Below are 23,024 nucleotides of genomic sequence, written 5' to 3' on the forward strand. Positions count from 1 at the left end.
ACATATTGGTGGCAATTGCTTTTTCTGGCGAAGCAGCAGCGCCAATGCAGATTTGAATAAACACTGTGATCGTACTTAAAGGTTGTCATTTAGGAATAAAATCGCGATCTTTTAACGATTAATCCTGACACTACTGACACTCTTTCCTTTTCACACTTGTAAATGAATACGGTTGCACAGTCTTGAATGAGGATGGACCATAAGAACAATCACAAAACTCATTTATCAAACGTGCCCTTGAATGCGGCACTTAACCCCAGGAAGCTTCAGAGGGATTGTTGCTTTTGGACATTCAATTATAACATATGACACTTTGGTGTCTGTTTGTAGAAGCACATTTGGAGGACTTTAGCTAACTAACCCCCGCTGGCCCAGCCTAAAATACCACAGGATGAGATGCCAGATAATGAGAGTGAGCTTCCTCTGTTCTATAATCTGGGGCTCACTTTTAATCCCTGAAACCTCTGAAGCCTTAACAAATGAACAAACACATATATGCCCTGAATGTATGTGTCAGCAGAACATCCACTGCTGGAGTTGGTGAATCAAGCGAGGCCTGGTAGACCACCACGAACCAAAAACGAACCAGTTACCGTGTTCCTTAAAGGGTCATGTCGTTCCGAACCCGTCAGTCCTTTGTTCATCTTTAGAACAGAAATTAAAATATTTTTGATGAAATCCGATAGCTTTCTGACCCCATATAGGCTGCAACGTAATATATTTTAAATATAAAACTTTATACCCAAAAAGGTATAAAGACAGTGTTAAAACAGTCCGTGACTACAGTGGCTAAACCTTAATGTTTATTCAACAATTGCTGCTCTTCCGTGTCAGTCTCTGACGCTGTTCACGTAGTAAACACAGTGCAGTGCTTCTGGGTTTTATGTCAGAACGCCGACTCAGTATTTGACGGATCCTGCGTCAGCACGCAAGTGTCGTAGGGCTTACGTGAACAGTATCAGAGACTGACACAGAAGAGAAGAAATTGTTGAATAAAGTCGTTGTTTTTTTTTAGCATGTATGTAAAAATGTATATGATTAATAAGTCATGACAACATACTAATCATCTCTTACTTCAAAATTGAAATAATGATTCAATACATCATCATTACCCTGATTTTCATGGGAAATTGAGCACATATGTCACTCGCCTGTGCGTATCAGTAAATAGAGAGAAGTTGCTCCGGTGCCTTTGACACGTGTATGTTCTGGGAGTAACATTGTCACAACAAGCAAGAAAGGTTGACATGGAGAACGTTAAATCTCCAACCTCCGGGGAATCACTCGAAAAGAAAACGCTTGTAATAAAACAAGAATCAACATTGGCTTGGCTTTTCGGAGATTGTTGTAAAAGCGACGAGGAGAAGTTTTTATTACTCAACAGGTGAGTAATGTATTTCATTGAACAGATAAATTGCAGTTCATTGTAAAGCATTATACCTATTTTGAAGGGTCATTTCATTATGGGTTGTTGTTGTGCTGGAATTTATTTTCAAGGAAGTACCATGTCTATTAATGGTATAGGCCTATAGCTACAGTAACGTCTTCAGCTGAGATCCTTTCCATCTTATACCTCTTAAGCCTAGTAGTGAATGTTTTATGAGCAGTAGGAGTAAGAATAAGTAAGGGATAATGTTCGTTATAACAACTGCCTCGCTCTACATTATCCCGCTTATTACATGGCTACCTACCAAATAAATCAATAATTTGACACAAAATATTGATTTAAAAAGGAGTTTATCGATTTAAAAACGATTGTATTGCTTCCGCTAAAGAAAATAGTCCGTTCCGTCTTTACGGTTAGAATCCTGCGTCCATAGCAACGCTCTGTTTTTCATGGCAACGGTGTGTTATACTTAGCAACGGTCTGTTATCAAGAAATAACAGACCGCATTCTACAGTAGAATTCAACCAAGCCATGTAATAAATATATATAAATATATTTTGTTTGTTTTAGTTATTTTAGTACTTCAACTCAAACTAAGCAAATATTTTTTATTTAATTTCAAGTAATTCGTTTTTTTATTTTTTATTAGGCAACATTAATAACTAATGCGAATTATTAACAGCAGTGCTCAAACATCCTCACATCTGTATTTTCTGAGAAACTAGTGTCCCACTTCTCCTGAAACTATATCAGCCAAAACCATAAAGCGCTTTCAGGCACATCTCTCATCCGCTGCCTGATTCTCTTCATTGTGAGTTTGATTAATTGCAGATTACAGAGTTTACAGTTTCATTCTCCATAACACCACTCCACAATTATTAAAACAAATGTCTCTTGAGTTAATCTGAATGATTTACAGACGGTGACTACAGCCAAAAACACTGGACTACCACACAGAACCACCCATCAGCAAGCGAAACCCGCTCAAAAACGACAAAAACACATTTTCTGGCCAATTATCCACTGACGATAACACTAACCATTGCAACAAAGTCTGATAAAACACACCATTTGAATTCAGGCATATAGATCCTTAATGCAAAGAACTGTGTATAGTCCTTTCACAGTGATTTTCAAAGCAGTAGTAATTGCACTAAATGCACACTGTATAGCGTGTGTTCAGAGCGAACAGGCTCAGGAAATGACTGATGTAACAGCACTGATCTGTAGAATCACAGCGAGTATCTGTGTTTGCTTTACAGTGATCTCTTTACAGATTAACTCTAATAGTGTGATTTTCACAGTAGTATGCTGGTGCTTGGGCTCCCAGAGTGCATTGCGGCATTAATAAAAGTTAGACCGTAATTTTATTGTTTAAATTTAAAAAATATAAGTCACTAAATTATATTTATAATTACATTTTGACTATGTAACCATGTGCAACCAATGAAGGAAATGAAGTACCCAGATCCAAGTTCCCAGTCAAAGGGAGCGCTAGTTGTCATAATGGAGAACTATTTACACCGTATTAAAAATGTGACAGCCTGCATTGCCTTCCTTAGCAAAATACCAATAAAATATTTTGCAACAAGCTACTGTTAAATATTATAAAGCCTGTACATTTTTTAGTTGTCAAGTCAGCATGGAATGAAAGCAACGACTTTACTGCCATATTGTGACATAAATCGGCTGCAACATTTGACCCATTTTCCCATCGACTGGATTGTGAAACGTGATCATCGCATTGGATATCAAGTCATATCAGAAGAAGAGCAAGTTACATTTTGATTAAAGATTGCAAAAATGCACAGATTAATCATTCACAATAAGACTCGTAACACGCATTAAGAAGACAAATAGGGTCCATTTAAATTTTAATGGCCTTCAAGGCTTTCTTAACAAAACCCACACACTCCCACAAACTGCACCCACTTCCATCCCAGCAGTCTTTTTAATATGTTTAGAAATATATCTTACAACTCCAACAGCACATTTAACACAATCCAAATAGAGTTTATTAAAACCAGACATGCTGCATTGACAGAGTCTCGGAAATCTCTTCCCCTTGGGAAGATTGTGTTTCTAAAACTCAGTCAAAACAAAATATTCTGCTATTTACAGTGGTCACGAGGACAAGAAACTGCTTTTAAACCACAAAAACTACAACATTCTAAACACTGGTAAACTGTTTATACATGACGTATGTATCTGTACCCATGCATCACACAGGCTTTCCTCGCACGACCTGTCTGTTTAAACATTCTATACGTAACCCTGCCCAGTCATTAGAGAGACTCACAAACATAATCATACGTTCGCATTAGCACACAAAGCATTCTTTCTCCATTATGATGCTTTGCTTTACCAGTCCACTGAGGCTATATTGGCCGAAACACTGGAAGACAATTTTCTGGCACATTCTTGATGTGAAAACAAGCACCAAGTTTCCTGCAGGTGTGTCTTGAATGCTTGTTATGTTTATAGAATATCATTATAGGTACATGAAAGATTGGTGGTTGCGTTATGTTGTTGGTATAGTTGACATGACATGTAAGCTTTTATTTATAGTAAAGAGGAGCATGTCACGTAACTCGTAACTTAACGGTTTACATGTGTCCTAACCAGGAGCGATACTAGACCTTTGTCCGCAGTGTGTGAGCCGGATTTTGGACCAATGAAATGCAAAGGATAGGTGTCTGCTGCTCGAAATCCTATTCTTAATAAATGCTTTAGTGTAAAATCTAAACATCCTTTAAACAAGACCAATTTACTTGAAGTATATTCTAAACATGAATGTGTTTTGTCTTAAACATACTTATACTTGAACGTTTTATACTTAAATTTGTTAGTGACGAGACGAAATACACTGGTATTAAAGATGCAATCCATGAAAAAAAGTTTTACTTTATGCATTATTGTTTCTCAAGTAAAGTTTTTTTGATTTTTACTAGACAAAAAGTTAAAAAAATTTTTTTAAAAAGAGCGTTAATTAAAAACGTACATTTTATTACTTAAACATTATTTTCTTTTTTATTATCAATTATTATACTTGTATACACTAAAAATTAAATGAATAAAATGTTACCATATACAGTACATACTTGTACTCGTACTTGTACAAACGGGTTTGTCGCTTTATTGCGGCATGCCTGGTTAGAACAGTGTAAATTATGTAAAAAAATTTTAATAGATATTTAAAAAAATCAATTCAAAGTTCTACAAGCTGTAATGGAAAGCTCTTTAGAACCTTTCACATGAATCGCATTAGGACTTCAGTGCGCTTAAGGACGAGTTAACTGTGTGACTTTGAAAAAAAAAATCTGCAAAGTTCTGTCCTGTCACGAAAGGCCAATTTTACGGGTAAATCTTACATTTTTTAAAGTAAAGCAGGAACGTCATGCGAATTGTCCAGTGATCATGCTTTGAAAGGTCAGTGGCATGTGGGATCAAAGTTGAAATTGGTTGACTTTAAGCTGTGTGTAATTGTGTGGTAACCATTTGTTGCACTTCAAAACGGGTCAAAGATACAATGCTCAACACTACGAGTATACCTTGACGCTTCGCTCCATGGTGTTCAGTGCATTGGAAATGTTAACGTGAATCATGTGAAAGAGAAAGTGGCAGTGAATTCAAGAACTGTAGAGCAGCACGCAACTACTAAACTTCTAAGTTATGTAATCCCTTTGTCCTTATATAATCTTGAACAAATGTACATTAAAGTTCATTAGGACGTGATGAACCGTTTCATGAGGGTGTTTGTCAGTGGAACCAATGAGGCAGTCGTGATCAGATACACAAGAAGTGGCTTTTGCTTCACTGCAGTGTAGAGTAGATGGCATTGATAAAGTCTGATTTCATTTCTTTTCCTGCTCTACAAAGTTGATGTTGTAGGTGAGCTGGTGTCCATTGTCCCAGGCGTACAGAATCTTCTCTTTAGGGTTGTAATCGACTTGTGTGGTCAACCCGTATTCGTTAATGAAAGGTAAACGCGGAGACGCCTCGGCCCCTGTAAGCGTGTCGAACGCGTACGAAACCTCCCCTTCCCTCTGATTGTAAATGTCCACTGCGTACAGGACGCCGCATATTATGAAGCAGTTCCCGAACGAATTTAGCCTCAGTCTCGTCCTCCACGTGGTCTCCTTTTTGACCGACAGGTCATTGGGATCTAGTTTACTGACTACAATGACGTCGGCCTGTCCGTAGTCATCGTCAACAGACGGGTAAATTACCCAAAGTCCATTCTCATCCACGGCGAAGTCGATATCAGAGTGGCCTTTCCACTTCCAAGGTGTGGTGTCTTCATAGACGACGTCGTGAAGCTGAGCCCAGGCGGCTACGTACCGTTGCTTGAGATTGTATTTGATGATGTTCTTCGTGAAGGCACGATTATAGTAAAACCCTCCTCTGTACACAACATGACCCGTTCCGATCCAGTTATAAGGAAGCTTGAACAGGTTACTCCAACGGCCTGTAGGAAAAGAGAGAGGAAAGCGGGTAAACATTTTTTGCTACATTTTTGGAGTAAATGTCACAATAGTGAAATTTCACAGCCATAAAGTTCCATTGTCTAGTGTCATAGGTGTAGAGATGTATAAAGCACAGCTCAGACAGGTCACTTTCAAGCCAAGCAACTTTTTGTGGACCAAAGTGGCCAAGACAAAAAAAAAATTCAGTGTATGACTCCCCTGGCTCTGTCTTAACAGGAAATGTTTTTAGAAATCTATTAATACCAGTCTTAACAGGCACCGAAATCAACTGTTACATCTTCCAAGCTCTTTCTCTTGTTCCAGGGACACACACACATTCACTCAGCAAAACACACAGGCACACATCCAGACGCAAACAAACTGGCTTGTTCCCAAACATCCAAATCATTCACATTTACACATATTTAGAAATCCAAACCTTTTCCAATGGAAAATCCCTGTTTTTGTTTCACAGAAAACAGTATGAAGAGCTTTTAACTCAAAACACACACTATCCAATCAATATCCGTCTCTCTGTCTATCTATAGACAGCCGCATTGAATATATAAGTGCATCATTAATTTGTATGTCTCTAAAGAACAGAATTATTTTACACACCCTGTTTAAAGTTGTCTAAGTTCCGGAACTCTACGAGGTTGTTGCCGTAGTAATAGTTGGTGACGTAGATTTTGGAGTCTCTGGCGGTGGGATCCTTCATCCACGCGCCTTCGTTCCTGCCGTAGCTGTGCTGTTTGACCGGCAGATCCACCGACGCCAGCGTCCCTTCACAGCTGTGCTCTTTAACTGCCAAAAAAACAACAGTTTCAGCCCAACAACACACATGCACCAGGATTCAACCATTTCGCTTGGTTAAAAAAAAAAAAGTTTAGTTTAGTTTTAATATTTACTGTGCATTATTTCATTCCAGTTTACATCATTTTTAAACTAATAGTTTTTAGTTTAGGATCATTTTTGTGGTGCTGCTTTTGTACAAACTGAGTTTTATTGTTAATATAGGCCTAGTGTACCTGCGATGTATGAGTTATTGCTGGTGTTGTCCAGCACTAGTGCAATCGTTGGGGCCGGTCGTTCCTCTCTGTATATTGTTCTGCTAGGTGTTGTTGTCCTCTGGGTTGTTGTTGTGGGACGAGTGGTTGTTGTTGTTGTTGTTATTGTCGTGGGTACAGTTTCTGGGGTGGTCTCTGTTGCTAAGGTGACGGGAGCGATTGCACTTTCCTCTTCCTCTACTTCTACCTCAAGCAACGTGTCTGTTTCATCAGGCTTCAATTCACCTGATAGAAATACAACAGAAACAGAGCAAGATATTAAAATCATCTCACATGTCACTTCAATAAAAGCACTGCACACTCCAGGCAACAACCTTATGCACTGGCGGTAACATCTTTACATGTTTGCATATAATGAAGCTTTGACTGAAAAAAAAATCAAAGCACCTTGACAAATTTTGTCAGAAACCTAAAACTTGTTTACTGAATTGTTGTAATGAAACTAAACGTTCATGCAAATCATCAAATAGATCAAATTAATTGGTAAAATGAATTCAAACCACATTATAATACTGAAATGCTAAAAACAATATATGAATTGACGGATTCAGAAATACTAGACAAGAACAGACTCATTTTATTTCTTACACCTGCTCTGTGTGGGTACATGAAGTCTCTGGAAACATTGTACTTCTTTACCCGTCATGCCAATAAAGCTTTGTTGACATGTTGAAGTTTGAGTTTTAAACTTGTTTCGACACCAATTACTCAACACTTCCAGGACAAAATGACTTGCATCTAAAAACAAGTATTTTGCCAATCTGCTCTCCAAGAATATGAATACACCTGGTTTGTAACCGCTGTCACGTTGAGCATGTTACACGCTCGATCTCTCCATATATTTACTGTGGTGGTGCACCTGCTAGAGTGGCACGGGACTGAGGGAAAGCTATATTTAACGAGAGAATGGATTTGATTACTGTACATTAGATCACAGGGTGGGACGACGAAAATAAACATTGTATTTATTAGTGAAAGTAATTTATGTTTATTAGAAATGTTTTACTTGACTTACGCACGGTCCGCCGGCTTTCGTATTGGCTTTGCATTCCTGTCAGGACTGATCATACTGAATCTGCATCACAGCTCTGTTATGCATTATCTTAAACCAGTCAAACAAATCCATGCAGTCCAATAGCCAAGACATGCTAACAAAGTTAAATAGTCCTTAGTCAGAGGAGATGCCATATTCAATTTGACAAGAACAAAAACAAGGCATCTGATGGACAGAGATAGTTTCTTTTAACAGAATGAAACACTGAAACTATGTAATTCTATTCTGACTAATGCTGTGTAACTGTCAAAGTTCAAAGAGTCCAAAGACAAAGATGAGTCAAAAGTTCTAATCAAAAGGTATTTAATAAAAGAATATCCAACATAGAGTAGCACAGTGCTCGACGCACAAACAATAGCCGACAATGAACCGAGGAAACACAGGAACTTAAGAATGCTTAATAGTGAACTAAGAGATTAACAGGTGTAATGATCCAATGAAATGCAACAAAGAGCAACAAAGAGCACAGGAAATAATGAAAAGCAAACTAAAAGTCCATGAAAATTAAACTAGACAAACAAAAGTCAGGATTTCCAACTTGGAAAAATAAAGCATTATTTGGAAATTCCGTGGAAGCTCTCTATATTTCTATGGCATCGCTGTCGAAGAGTAATTAGCTGAAGTGGATGTATTTATTGTACAGTTAACGAAAGTTATCACAAGCATTGTAATTTTTTAAGAGCATGTCATAATAAATGTCAGTAGATAGGGAAGATTCATCCATAAGATCTTACCTTCATGCTGTGGAAATACAAACCGGAAGACAGAACGCAACGAGTGCGGTGCTGAAAAGGGGCGGGGCTACCTAATATCTATAGGTTTTATGTATTTACATGATTTTTTTTTTTTTTTTTTTGGGAGAATTGCATTCTGTTGCATTTAATTGCACAAAGTGTGCATTAAAACTGTAAATCATCCTCTGTTAATAATCGTACACCTGCAAACTGAATGCTTGCATAGTCGTGTTTCGTCTATTTCGCCAACATCTCTAGGGCTGTTAACAGTGCCATACCCCTAATCTTGAATAACTGTTGAATATCCAACATCCAACTTTAAATGGTGCACAGAATAAAATCTACAGGTTTGATGGTGGCACAGTGGCACAGTTTTCTTACAATTTAAGCTCAACTTAATTTTGAGTTTTTATCTGTAAACCAAAACTGCAATATGAGATGTTTCCAAAGTGCTAGTTTACAGACTAAACTTTTCAAATGTGTGTCCATCTTAGTGACGTTCATTTACTGTAATTTATGCCTTAATCAAATTCCTTGTGATTGTATCTAACGTGCACTGAAATAGTCGGGACCCAATTTAGGAAGTAGAGATTAGGTTACGCCTATGGATAACACAAGATTAGATCAGACCACATTACAAGTCACAACTGATTGTGGTGCTTTCAGAATCATTCTTGTATAGCTCAGGGAAAAAAAGAATCAGTAATCACACAGACTGTCAAGCAAACGGCGGTAACTATGGAGACTTTCGGGCGAGAGGCACACATCTAAAGCTTAAACAGGAAGTGAGGCTGAAAGCCCACATGAATGGAAACACTGTTGAATTGGAGACATTTGGCTGTTTTTTTGTAGAAACCCTAATGCCGATATGAATGTCATGTCAGAAACTAAAACTGATTCATTAGTGTGCGTTGGCTGTCATTTCAGACTTTAAAGACACTCTCTGGCTGGCATCCTACACTGTATCCTGTTAACTTGAGTGCTGGATCATCTAGTCTCAAGATACTGAGATCGAATCTCACTGTAAGATGTTCATTATGTGAGAGTACAGTGTGTGCATGGACTTGGCTGTAGTTTGGAGCCCAAAAATATCCCCAAAAGAGAGAGCAATCTGACAAAACCTCCCTTTGAGGACATCTGGGACTTTATTTGCCACAGTAGATGCAGCAGAAATTGTTGTCAGGTTCATAAATAAAGAAAATACTTTCTTTTAACTGTAAAAATGCTAAGTTTTATTTTAGCATTAGTATATTTATAATTAAATTCATATAGAAACAACAGAAGTCAAGGGTATGTCCCCATCAAATAGCGAAGTGCACAAGTGTGTGTGTGTGTATGTGTGTGTGTGTGTGTGTGTGTGTGTGTGTGTGTGTGTAATATTTAATCAGTGCATCTGGGAGATTTTCCTGGGAAAAGGGAATTGGAATTTCTTGTCTCTGTTTTAGTGTGGATAATGTGACACAGACGATGCGTCTGCATTTTATTCTGCTCTTAACATGGTTATGTGAGTGGATTATTAATATAGTTCATTATCTTGCTATCAGAAAACAGTTCTACCCTTTCAGCAGATGAAGTGGTCTGAAATGAATGACTGTGTGTATGAACGTGTGCACATGTGTCTTAAGTTATGATAGTGTCTGTGCTAAAATCTAAGTGTGTGTGTGTGTGTCTGGACTGGCATGGATACAAGCAGCTGTGCTTCAATGGGGAACACTAAGGAAACAACAATGTCTCTATAAAGGCCAATCCACACTGCACTGACAGACAGCGAACGACGCAGACAATCACCAGATTACAGTTCGTCACTTCTCGAACATTCTACGACCCGACAAATGCCGTTTCAACGTTCATTTGGCGAAAACAAGAGCCGGTCTACGCCAACAGACGCCAAAGTTGACGCCAACCTTTGTCTGTCAGTGCAGTGTGAATTGGCCTTAAGAATATGTTTCTCTAGGTGTTTCTGATCTATATAAGTTTGCCTTTGCAAGCAAAATTGGTGAAGTTACTCCCCAGAATTTAGCTAACTCATACCTCTCTACAACACTATCTCTAAAGAGAGAAATGTTTGTAAAGAGAGTAATGTCTTTTATTCAATGCCAATGCTTTAGAGGCTAAGATAATGTGTAAACAATGTGTATCTTACCTCTGTTTTGGTTGCTCATCTCATCGGTTTTGGTGGCTTTGTAATATGTGATTCCCCGGATGAGTCCTGGCTGGTTCTGTGATGGTTTGGTTTTATTGGGCAGTTCTGTTTGCTCTGGTTTACTGGGTTTGTTTGGTTTTGTGGTCTCTTTCTTTGGCTTGGCTGGCTTTTCCTTCACTGGCTTTGGTGGAGGTTTCCCTTTTTCGGGTTTCTTTGCTGGAAACTTTGAAGCATCTTTGATATTTGTCCCCAGTGTGTCCTACAATCATAACACATGTCTAACTCAACAGATGTTCGAGATCTCATCCTAAAAACTATATTAACACTTACATATACTCTATGCAGTTATGTAGACATGTCTCATATTACAAATGCACACAGTATGCATATTTTAAACTTTTAAACATATCTAAACTTTGACTTCCATTTCCATTGACAAATGAACTTTTTTAACATCTCATTCTTGAATAACCATTTGATTTGCACAGCCAAACTGCAAAATAACCATATTTATGTCAGAGAGGATCTGGGTGCCACTCACTGAATTAAATGGGGAACATGATCATTGTGATATAGTGCAGCACACTATTAAAGGGGACTGGGGACCTATTATGTCCCCGTTCTCTGCGTATGCCTTGGTCGGGAATTATTTAAATGAGGAATATTGTGATGTGTATGTTCCTGGAAGAAACTCAAGACTACAATCGAGTCATTTAAAGGAGTTCAAAAACAGTGTGCACTGATATAGATAAAGGCTCCTTTTAAATTGACTTTGTACTTTGTAACTTTGCAGACCTTTTTCATATTCAATCAGCAACACTAAAGAAAGCTGAAAATGTAAAAAGCATAATTGGACCGCTTTAAGTGAATTAAATTGAATAATTTTCACATACTATATATATAAAAAAAAGCAGTAAACTGAACTGTATGCAGTATTCCATTCTGAACACAACCTAGTCAAACCATCAAAGTCAGAGATGAAAGGTCATGACCCTTACTTACCTGTGCTTTGCTTTTAGGGCCTGAGGAGGAGTCTTTCTGCAGCAGCTGAAGGCCCAGATTGGACAGCTCCTTCTTTATGCTCATCATGATGTCAGAATGGTTCTCGTACTGCCGTAGCTGATTGGTCAGAGTCGCCACACTGTCCCTCACAAAGTCATTCTCCCGAGTGAGGTTCATCTTTATCATCTGGATGAGGTACACGACTTTACATCATACTACTACATACAACAACACTTCTGCATTTAACTGTACATAAATACATCTGCATACACATTTTACTCAAACTGGTATGCTGCTAATATAGTCTATATTCTCTTATGCTCACCAAGGGTGCATTTTTTTAATAAAAAATACAATAAAAATGGTAATGTTGTGAAATATTATTAAATGTGATATAACTGTTTTCTGTTTGAATGTATTTTAAAACACTTGAGATGCAAAGCTGAATTTCAGCATCATTACTTCAGTCTTCAATGACACAAAATCCTTCTTAAATCATTCTAAAATGCTTATTTGCTGCTCAATAAACATTTATTATTATTATTATTATCAATGCTGAAAACAAAAAAAATCAGTGATACATTTTCAAAAAAAATTGATGAATAAAAGAACAGCATTTATTTGAAATAATAGAAATCTTTCATAACATTATGAATGTCTTTACTCTGACATTTGAGCAATTTAATGCATCCTTGCTGAATAAAAGTATTAATTTCTATCAAAAACTTTCAAAAAAACGTACTGACCCCAAACTTTAGTACCAAACGGGACTGTGTGTAATTAAATTAAAAGTATAATTCAATTCGAAAAATGCAAAATAGAAGCATTTTCACTAATGGTCTCAGACTATATGTAAGGTATTTGATAATGACCCTCAGTGTACATGCAGTAAATGTATTACGGTGCAGATTTCTAGCCCAGCTTTACCCGATAATGAGCAAAATTTAATTGGAAATAAAAACAGAGTACATAAGTGTGACTATTAAATGACTGTGGTTTTCATCCTTTGGTCATTTCCTCTCTCTGTCCCACTCTTTCTCACACACACATTATTTTCCCATCCCTCAAGCCAAAGCGAAGTGGTATAACGGTTAATAACTTTAGCCAGAGCATTGAGGGTAGCCACAGAATGTCCAGTTAAAGCCAGCCACGGCTCATTAATGTCCACATGTGTGTGTTCACACGCACACGGCCAGTGTAATCACACTCACCTCCTCCAGGTTGTTCATTTGAGACACCACCTTGTTGATGTACGAGTGAACTTTAAGAAGGTCCATACTGAAGAGAGTTCCTTCCAGAAGGTCCACCATGGACTGCAACTGCACACAAAGAATCAGGTGACTTTCAACAAATGAAACATGAGTGGAAAATTACTTTTGGAGGTTCACAAAGCAGCTGCTTGGGTTTTATTTTCAATCTGCAGTAATGTTTGACAGTTCGTCACGTCAGTGATTGACAATAATGATTAAAATATTGTTACTTTGGTCAACCATCTTCACAACATAGTGTCGGCCCAGATCCGGCCCACATCTGGTACACATGGATTCCACACGGCCCACATCTGTGCCGACACTATGTTGCTGTCTGGAGGCTTGTTTCCGCCAGGGAATAAAAAATAAAAAAGGTAATTGCGACTTTTTTTTTAGTATTGTGATGTATAAATTCGCAATTGCTAGTTATAAAGTCAGAATTGTGAGAGAGAAAAATCAGAATTGCGAGTTTATATCTGACTTTTTAACTTGCAGCATTTACTTCTTTCCTCAGAATTACAAAGTTTATATCTCTCAATTCTGAATTGTGAGATATAAAGTCAGAATTGCAATATATAAACTCTTTTTTAAAATGTTTATATATTTGTTTATAAAAGTCGCAATTACCTTTTTTTATTCCCTGGCAGAAACAAGCTTCCAGACAGCAACATAGTGTCGGCACAGATCCGGCCCACATCTGGGCCATGTGGAATCCATGTTGCAATTATGACTTTTTTCTCGTAAGTTTATATCTCACAATTCGGACTTTATAACTCGCATTTGTGACTTTATTACTTGCAATTTTGACTTTATAACTCGTAATTGCGAGAATAAAAGAATATGAGATAAAAGCTGCAATTAGCTTTTTGTTTATTTATTTTTTCATGGGAGAAACAAGCTTCCATAAAAACTAGCTTAGATTTAAAAAAAGACCGAATTTTTTTTTTTTCATGAGAGTGAATTCCTCATATGCTTATATTGTTGACTCGTGCCGCAGAAAGTTCAGTCGTGTAACAGCTTGACTGTCGTGATGATTAACAGCTTCATGCGGCATCAACAGATATGAAGAAACTGCAGCGAGGTTAAAATAGAGCCACATGTTTGGAGCTAAACAGCACACGATCAGCAAATGTTTTAGGTGGAAATATTAATACCATTGTGTTTAACTACTGACTAAAGGCTGCTGAATGATTTTGCAGCCTTTAGCAGAACTGTAGTCAAGGACTGGCGTCAAGGGGGGGCTTGCAATGGTCCCAAGGCAAACCCCCCCCCAACCCCTAATGCGATTTTAAACTTAGGGGGTCCCACCACACACCCCCAAATGCGATTTCTTTTCAGTCTGAGAAATATAAAAGCCCCCCCCCAAGTAGTGTGTCCTTGGCGCCAGGCCTGACTGTAGTAATATAAAACCCTGGACTGATCATCTGGATTGTCATGTGGCTCTGTGTGTGTGTGTGTAATGTGGAGATATGGACTGGAATGCTCAGACAGATGGACAAAGGAGAAGAAAAGATGGAAAGAGTGAACCAGACAGGAATGGTGCGGAGGAAAGAGGACAGGTGCTATAAAAACACACTTGCGAACACATGCATGCCCAGAATTCTGCCGTTTAACATTCTAAAGTGAGCCAGTGTTCCATTAACCTCAAAAACAGCACTTCCTTTCCTACCTCTTTTAAAGTTATGTCACAGTTGTGTATCAGTCATGTTTTTAGTAGCATATCAGTAACATCCAAACGCATTAGTACATTGCAGTAGATTGTTAAAAGTCGGGCTTATATTTTTGAGTGCAAACAGGTTGAAGTTATAGACTGAGCATCATTAATGCTGAATTTGATTAATATACCAATAACATAATGTTTAAGTGAGTCAAGTGGTAATTTAAAGCCTGGATCTGTAAAATTTAATTTAAAAGTACAATTTTAGGCTATCCTTACAAACATGTACCATGTTTTTACTAAATTAAAATGAACTGTAGTTACTGTAACATATTTTTTATGGGTAAATGTAATATTAATTCATCATATTCATTTTTATTACAACTGTGTCATTTATATTATTTATACTATTTTACCTTTTTTACCATTTAAAAAGTTTTTTTTATAGTAAACTTACATTCTGCAAAAGTCTTTTGCTTAAAGTCGGCATTAAAGGGAAGTTGCGATAGTCTTTTCTTCCTTATTGTGATTCATATCTGAGTGAAACGGCTTCTTAAACAATAAAAAATGTAGGGCGGGACTTGATTTTGTGCACTGGAAATTGATTGGATTGTTGGATGGTTGTGGTTTGCTATTGGTGGATCTCATGTGAGTGACAGGTTGCCCCGCCCTCACGCCAGTAAACACATCATCAGAGAAGAGAAGAGGGAGGGGAAGCTATTTTGATTACAGATTACGATGAATTTAAAAATAAATAAATAATAATGTGTATGGATGCATCATGCTGTAATATTTCATAAAAAATAAATAATAGACAATTTTGATTTCATGGTGACTTTAATCAGATATATTGTCTAATTCAGTAAAATATCTAAATACAAAATAAAATAAATTTACTAAATAAAATTGCTTATAAATATTTTTTAGAAAATATATATAATATATATTTCATGCTTATACCATTTACAAATTACTGAAGTTTATTTTTAAAACATGAAAAAAAAAACTGTTTGCAAATGGGGCATGAAAGAACTTAAACTGCGGTTATCATGCAAGCCAAAGGGATATGGGATGTGTTTTAAAAGTATCAGGTGTACCTTGAGCAGCTCTGGCGCCTGTTTCTTGAGTTTTTCCATCTTCCATTCGTTCTCGCAGGGGTTGAGAGAGGATGGCGGAGCCGTGCAGGAGCATTTACAGTCGGCTCCGGAACTCACCGTCTCCACCGTGTAAAAATCCTCCACGCGCACACTTCCAGTCCTCAAGCGGGCGCACGCGTCCCGGGTCAAAGGCCGCATGATGCACTTACAGCGGCAGTCGGATCCCTCTGATGTCATGCGGACTTGTTCCTCCCCGAAGATCTGAAAAGGAAATTGATAGAAAGCGATGGAAATTACATTGTGTGCTGTGACCCAATGACCTATTTCAGTGTCATTTCAGCCACTTTGCAAAACTATGTTCACTTTAGTTCTCTTCAGAGACATGCAAGCCAGCCTGAGACTTGAGTTTATTGATCAGTGCTTAAACCCGAGCTGTCTTCCTGACATCAGATATAAAAGTTTGAGGTCAAAAGGTCACCAGTGCCGCACGACAGAATACAGCCACATGTGCTACAATGACCTATGACCTTTTCTCCTTCCTAGCTCCCCGTGTCCATCATTACTCAATTAGTGTCAAGTCATATGGTGAATTTATTTTTGCTGCTAATCATATAAAGACAATTTTTTTCTTTACATCTTAACTTCAACAGACCAACAGTCCATAATCAACTAGTGAATGTTGACACGAGTAAATCAATCACATAAGCTGTAGAATACACCATCTTTAGGGATGCAGAGTGACCGTCATCTGTCTTCTGGGCTGTTATTGTCAATGGACTGAGTGGAAAGCAAACAGATGGTGTCAAATGAGTAACCTTTGACCTCTGAGAACTGAAAACCGCATCATACAGAGTGTGTCCTTATTCAGATCAGTTTAGACACTATGCAAAGAAAGTATAAATGCATTTAGACAAATACATGCAGGTATGTGTATGTGTGTGTGTGAGAGAGAGAGAGAGAGAGAGAGAGAGGTTTAACATCTTGGATTACTTATATCCTCTTCAGGAATCCTGAGACCTTCTTAAAAAACAAATGGAAACACAAATCATCAAACCCTGCCAACTTTGGTAATTTAAAACGTGAGAAAGATCGTATTGCTTGATCCGCATGTCTAATAATGTTTGTGTGAAGGGTATGTGGGTGATTGATGTGTGATTTATGAGCAGACTCGCTGTTCAAACATGTTTTTATTCTATTGCCCCACACTTCTATATGTTTTTTCTCAGTTCAGGTCATTGACATCCATGATGATCTATTAACAATATAATCAGTTTGCCTCTTTCCCAGCTATTATTTGGCATGTTTAGGACAGCAACCGAAGTCTCCAAACAAACAGAGGGCAAGTGTCAGCTGTGTTGTGCTAAAATAAGCCAATCCAATCTGATTTCCACAGCAGGGATGAATTTCTTCCACTGAGATGCTGGCAGGATGTCAAATCCCAAGGAATTAATAGCTATATTGAGTTAAACAGATAGAACAACTATGTAGCAATATTGTTTTTTACACCATATACTCATGCTGACAGCAAAACAACTGTATGATACTGTACCATTCAAAAGTTTGGGAGTTTTGTTTTATGCTTACCAAATGCCTTATATGTTTATTTTTACACTTTAAAACAATGGTTTTCTATGTTAATATATTTTAAAAAATATATTCCTGTGATGCAAAGCTGAATTTTCAGCATCATTACTCCAGTCTTCAGTGTCACATGATCCTTCAGAAATCATGCTGATTTGCTGATCAAGAAACATTTCTGATTTTTATCAATGTTGAACACAGCTGTGCTGCTTAATATTTTTGTGGAAACCGTAATACATTTTTCAGGATTCTTTGATGAATAGAAAAATCAAAAGAACAGCACTAACTTGAAATATTAATGGTTTGTAACTTCAAATGTCTTTACTGTCAGTTTTGATTGATTTAATGTATCCATGCTGAACAAAAATATTAATTTTGTTCTCACAGACCTCAAACCTTTGTCTATTCTGTCCATGCTGAATCATATAGTTCTGTCTCTCTTTGTTGCCCCGTCTCAACTCTGACTGTAACCACCAAGCACAGGTGCAGAACGATGATCAGCACTCAGTAGCCAAACGCAATGTGCTTCAAATCCCGTGTGGCACAAATACAATCCTTACAAACGCACAAGCTCTGATTCACACAGCAGCTGACATAACAACTGTGAGAACTCTGAAATGTAAACTTCACGAGGAGAGGACAGATAAAAGTCGAAGGACAAGAGTAATCCTCCTTGTAGGTCAAATCCTCTGTAATCCTATGTGAGGAACTGGACTGGCTTTTTGTCCTTCAGCTTTAAACTGAGATAATTAGCAATTTAGCTACATATCAATCTTTGATGCACTGCCAGGAACAAAGAAAAAAACAGAAGCATGTGAATTTTTCTCTCAGGACCACCACTATTTCACACAGTCTTTCTGTTCTCGTTCCTACCCTTCATCTATCACCCCTTGAGACTTTTTAAATTGGACTGACCCACTTTTAAGTGCAATTTGTTAAAGTCGGCATGAAGCGATATTTGCGTTGGACATTTCTTCCTTATTGTGACGTATATCCCAGCGAAACGGCTTCTTGAACAAGAATACATGTAGGGCGGGACTTGATTTTGTCCACTGGGAATTGATTGGATGGTTGTGGTTTGCTATTGGTGGATCTCATGTGAGTGACAGGTTGCCCCGCCCTCACGCCAGTAAACACACCGGGCCCTATCATTCATACGGCGCAATGCAGCACCAGGCGCGACGCAAGTGTTTTTTCCTAGTTTCAGCCCAACGCAGTTATCATTTTCACGTCCTTCGCCACGTTATTTAAATAGCAAATGCATTTGCGCCCATTTGTGCGCCCATGGGCTGCTGGTCTGAAAACGAGGTGTGTTCAGATGCATTGTTGGAGCGTTGCTATTTCGAGGCAATTTGAGGTTTCAAAAATGTTGAAACCTGGTCTAAAGTCCATGGCACAGTATTTTTTTTGCTATTTAAAGAGCGTGTTAGGAATATGAGCCTATAAGCGGGTCCACAACGCGCGTACACTCTGCTTATTAAACACACAGGGACGCGCAGCAGCACACAAACATTTTTAAATATGAAAAATAAAAGGATTACAATGTAAAAGATTATTATTGTGTACATAAAGATATGGTGGTATCCGGCTTGTCCCGTAGATGGTCTGCTTGCATGCTTTAACCTTGCGCACGAGCAGATCCGTTTACTCTCGGGAGACGCTTTCAGTCTTTCAGCTTGCAAATTCCGCCATGTAAATAGCAAAGGAATGGGAGATGAGACTCGGATTGGTTTATTGTACGTAAACCCCAAAACACACCCATTACTCATTAAGAGAATTTGGGAAAACTCTTTTAGACCATGCGCCGGGCGTGCCGACCATTTTTCCCATCATTAAACTAGCAAAAGTGGATTCGGACATGCCCTAAGTGTAGTTGCGCCTTGCCCTTTAGACCATGCGCTTAGAACGTTAAAATAGGGCCCATCATCAGAGAAGAGATGCCGTTGCAAGAGGAAAGGGAAGTTATTTTGATTGAAGATTACGAAGGCACTATTTGTTTGTTTTTTTAAATATGATGTGCAAGGATAAAACATTTCTTATCAAATTGCATGTGAAAAAAAAAATCATTTATATAGCGTCTTTTAACAATGTAGATTGTTCCAAAGCGGCTTTACATTGATAATAGGAATATCTATATATACAGTATACAGACCCTTTCCAAAAAATTTGAATATCATGGAAAAGTTGATTTATTTCCATAATTCCATTCAGAACGTTAAACTTCCATAGATTTAAGATTCAGGGCCCACAACTTAAACGATTTCAAGTATTTAGTTGTTTATTTGTACATAATTTGGGCTTCCAGCTCATAAAACCCACGAAAACAGGATTTCAAAAAATTAGAATATTACATGAAATCACACAGTAATTACACAGTGATACCATGGTCATTGAACCAGGTTTTGGTTCTTTTGGCAGTGTGGGCAGGTGCAAATCCTGCTGGAAAATGAAGTCAGCATGAAGTGCTCTGAACATGTCCTGGTAGACGGCTGCGTTGACTCTGGATTTAATAAAGCACAGTGGACCAAAGTCCTCTTTTCTGATGAGAGCAAATTTTGCATCTCATTTGGAAACCAAGGTCCCAGAGTCTGGAGGAAGAATGGAGAGGCACACAATCCAAGATGCTTGAAGTCCAGTGTGAAGTTTCCACAGTCTGTGTTGGTCATCGGCTGGTGTTGGTCCACTGTGCTGTCCACTCAACGCAGCCGTCTACCAGGACATTTTCAGAGCACTTCATGCTTCCTTCAGCAGACAAGCTTTATGCAGATGCTGACTTCATTTTCCAGCAGGATTTGCACCTGCCCACACTGCCAAAAGAACCAAAACCTGGTTCAATGACCATGGTATCACTGTGTAATTACTGTGTGATTTCATGTAATATTCTAATTTTTTGAAATCCTGTTCTCGTGGGTTTTATGAGCTGGAAGCCCAAATTATGTACAAATAAACAACTAAATACTTGAAATCGTTTAAGTTGTGGGCCCTGAATCTATAATCTATGGAAGTTTAATGTTTTGAATGGAATTATGGAAATAAATCAACTTTTCCATGATATTCAAATTTTTTGGAAAGGGTCTGTAAATAAAAAACATTCCTCACATTTTCTGTGCTCAGCATAGGCAACAATTAAGTGCAAGGAATAAAGCAAAAAAACAATCCTCCAAAAGTGAGTATTGGGGCCCTGTCCTCCTCTCCAGTGAGCCGTGACCTGTGATAAGTGCGGCTCTTGATGCGTCGTGACGTCTCAGTGTCGTTTTCTCATGTGTGGTTTTATTCGTGGTAAATCAACCGTTTTAGCTGAAGTGACTTTCGCCGCATACACATCAGCCTTTCATCTGTCCGCCACAGCTGGAGGGCTCAAAGAAAGCTTCCAATGAAGTGGTAAACACTTCTCATTAGGTGCAATGGGAACGTTTGGGATGAAAAACGTAGAAGGCGTTGAAGACACCATAAAATACATTTGAAGTATGGAGCGGAGATTATAATGGATGGATGCTGGAATTCAGGAAAATCAGCTGTCTTGCAGCACGCTGGAATATTACTATTATTATTATTTTTTAAAGATGTCTCTGCACTCTTTCCATATATGTTTCTCAAATCCATGATTTAGGATGCTGAGGTTTGCTCCTGGAGACCCTCCTGAGTTCAGATCAACTATAATCAAACACACCTGCTCCTCAAGGTCTTGCGGTTTATCTGAAAATAACAGGCATCTTTAGGAAAAAACGTATATTGAACATTTCTCTCACTCTTAAAAATGAAGGTTCTTTATTGGCATTGATGATTCCATTAAGAATCTTTAACATCCATGGAACCTTTCCATTAGACCAAGGGTTCTTTATAGTGGAAAATGGTTCTTTATGTTAATAAAATGCAGGTTCTTTTAAGAACTGTTCACAAAAAGGTTCTTTGGGGAACCCAAAATAGATCTTCCATTGCATTAATGTGAAGAAAAAGAAAAAGAGGTTCCAAAAGGGTGTTTAAGAGTGTAGACAGCAATGAAATAAAGAGCAAATGATATTTTCCTTCTAAGATGTTTCTCCTGAGGACAAAAAAAAAGTCTCCTCTAGAGTTAGAGAAATGATCTCAATGTCTCAAAGTACACTCAGATTTGCCAAGATAGACACCAATATCAGATATTTCAATACGGACTCATCAGATTCTTCCAAGAGCAAATAATCAGTCTATGCACACTTTTAGTTGCTCCATAAAATCATAGGAATTTCAGTAGAAACATCAGACCAAGTTGATACTAAATGCAAATGATAAAAGCTTTTTTTTTAGGTCAATGTTGAAAGCAAATTAAATCATTAAAACATTTTCTATACCAGGCAAGTCACAAAAGTATTATTAGAACGGTTTGATCCCCTTGTTTTTGTGGTTTTAAAACAACAGATAAAACAGTTTTGATTCTACTGGAGGAACCACTGACTGACACTGTTTTCTTGGATCTTGTAAAAAGGTGTCTGGAGGTGGGGTGATCTGAAGAACTCTTTTCATTTGAACAATAAGGCTAATAAGTTATGAATGGAAAAACCTCTGATCAATCAAATGTTCTATTGTGCAGGTGTATTAGATTAGAACAACACAGCAGAATCTTTCAGGAGCAGGATTGAGCACCTGTGATTTTAGACTGTGTTATGATATTTTTCCAATCATGAACCCAAGACCTTTGAACTCGTGCCGGTGGCGCTTGCGTTGCGCTCAGTGTGTGTGCCCTGTTGAAGAGGTTAATCCCAGCACTTTCAAAGTGCCCGCCCGTGCGAATAATCATTTTAACTATATAAAAAACACCAAATCCATACTGAACTGAATTGAACATGATAAAATCTGCTTTTTCCTCCACTGCACTGTTCTTGAAAACAAGCCATTCCACTTCCAACTGATAAAGTTAACACTGTCATGCATGAGTCCCATTTTATTAAAATTTATATTTATAAAATTACATTATATAATAAATTGCTGTTTTTGTTTGCAACTGAGTATAATGAATAATATTCTATATATGTATGTTTTAGAATAATTCATTATAGTGATAATTAGTAATACAATTAGTAAATAAAACTTTTAGGCTATTTTTGCATGTTCTGGAATAACAGTTCTGCAATAATATCTTAACAAGCTTTTCAATGAATGCACATAAATGCAAAACTCATTCTCAAAGTTGAATTCTTTCTTACCTTGTTCAGAGATGACACATGATTGGACATCATAAGTAAACAAGCCACGAGCTCCACAATCCCCCACATCTCGCCGGACTATGAAGCTCCACTGTGTGTGTGAATGTGTGAGATGTGCGCTGATGCGACTACACCGACTGACCCATCATCATCATCATCATCACCACCACCTCTCTCTCTCTCTCTCTCTCTCTCTCTCTCTCTCTCGCTCTCTCTCGCTCTCAACACCTCCACCTACTGGACGCCACTAAAAAAGGCAAGTAAATATGAATATAATGTAATGAATATCGTCACCTTCCTAAAATAATTGCCCAAGTCATTTTTTCATGTTTCTCAGAAAACACAAAAAACTGAACCAATAATTGAGGTTGAGTAGATTTTCGTTCTTCTTGATGCAGCTGCCATC

The 23,024-nt window shown here is 37.9% G+C and overlaps 1 protein-coding gene across 1 annotated transcript; it reads right to left on the reverse strand.

Annotated features, from left to right (window-relative positions):
- Positions 1–3,239: 3,239 nt before the first annotated feature.
- LOC311277295 (olfactomedin-like protein 2A) lies at positions 3,240–22,719 on the reverse strand. Its single transcript, XM_084387566.1, has 8 exons — positions 22,619–22,719; positions 15,858–16,118; positions 13,065–13,172; positions 11,854–12,039; positions 10,852–11,110; positions 6,882–7,145; positions 6,472–6,657; positions 3,240–5,855 (listed from the first exon to the last, which is right to left on the reverse strand). Exons 1-8 carry the CDS (start codon positions 22,685–22,687, stop codon positions 5,242–5,244), a joined length of 1,947 nt encoding a protein of 648 aa, XP_084243692.1. The 5' UTR covers positions 22,688–22,719; the 3' UTR covers positions 3,240–5,241.
- Positions 22,720–23,024: the final 305 nt, after the last annotated feature.

This window comes from Rutilus rutilus (assembly GCF_951802725.1).
Source record: "Rutilus rutilus genome assembly, chromosome: 18".
Lineage (NCBI taxonomy): Eukaryota > Metazoa > Chordata > Actinopteri > Cypriniformes > Leuciscidae > Rutilus > Rutilus rutilus.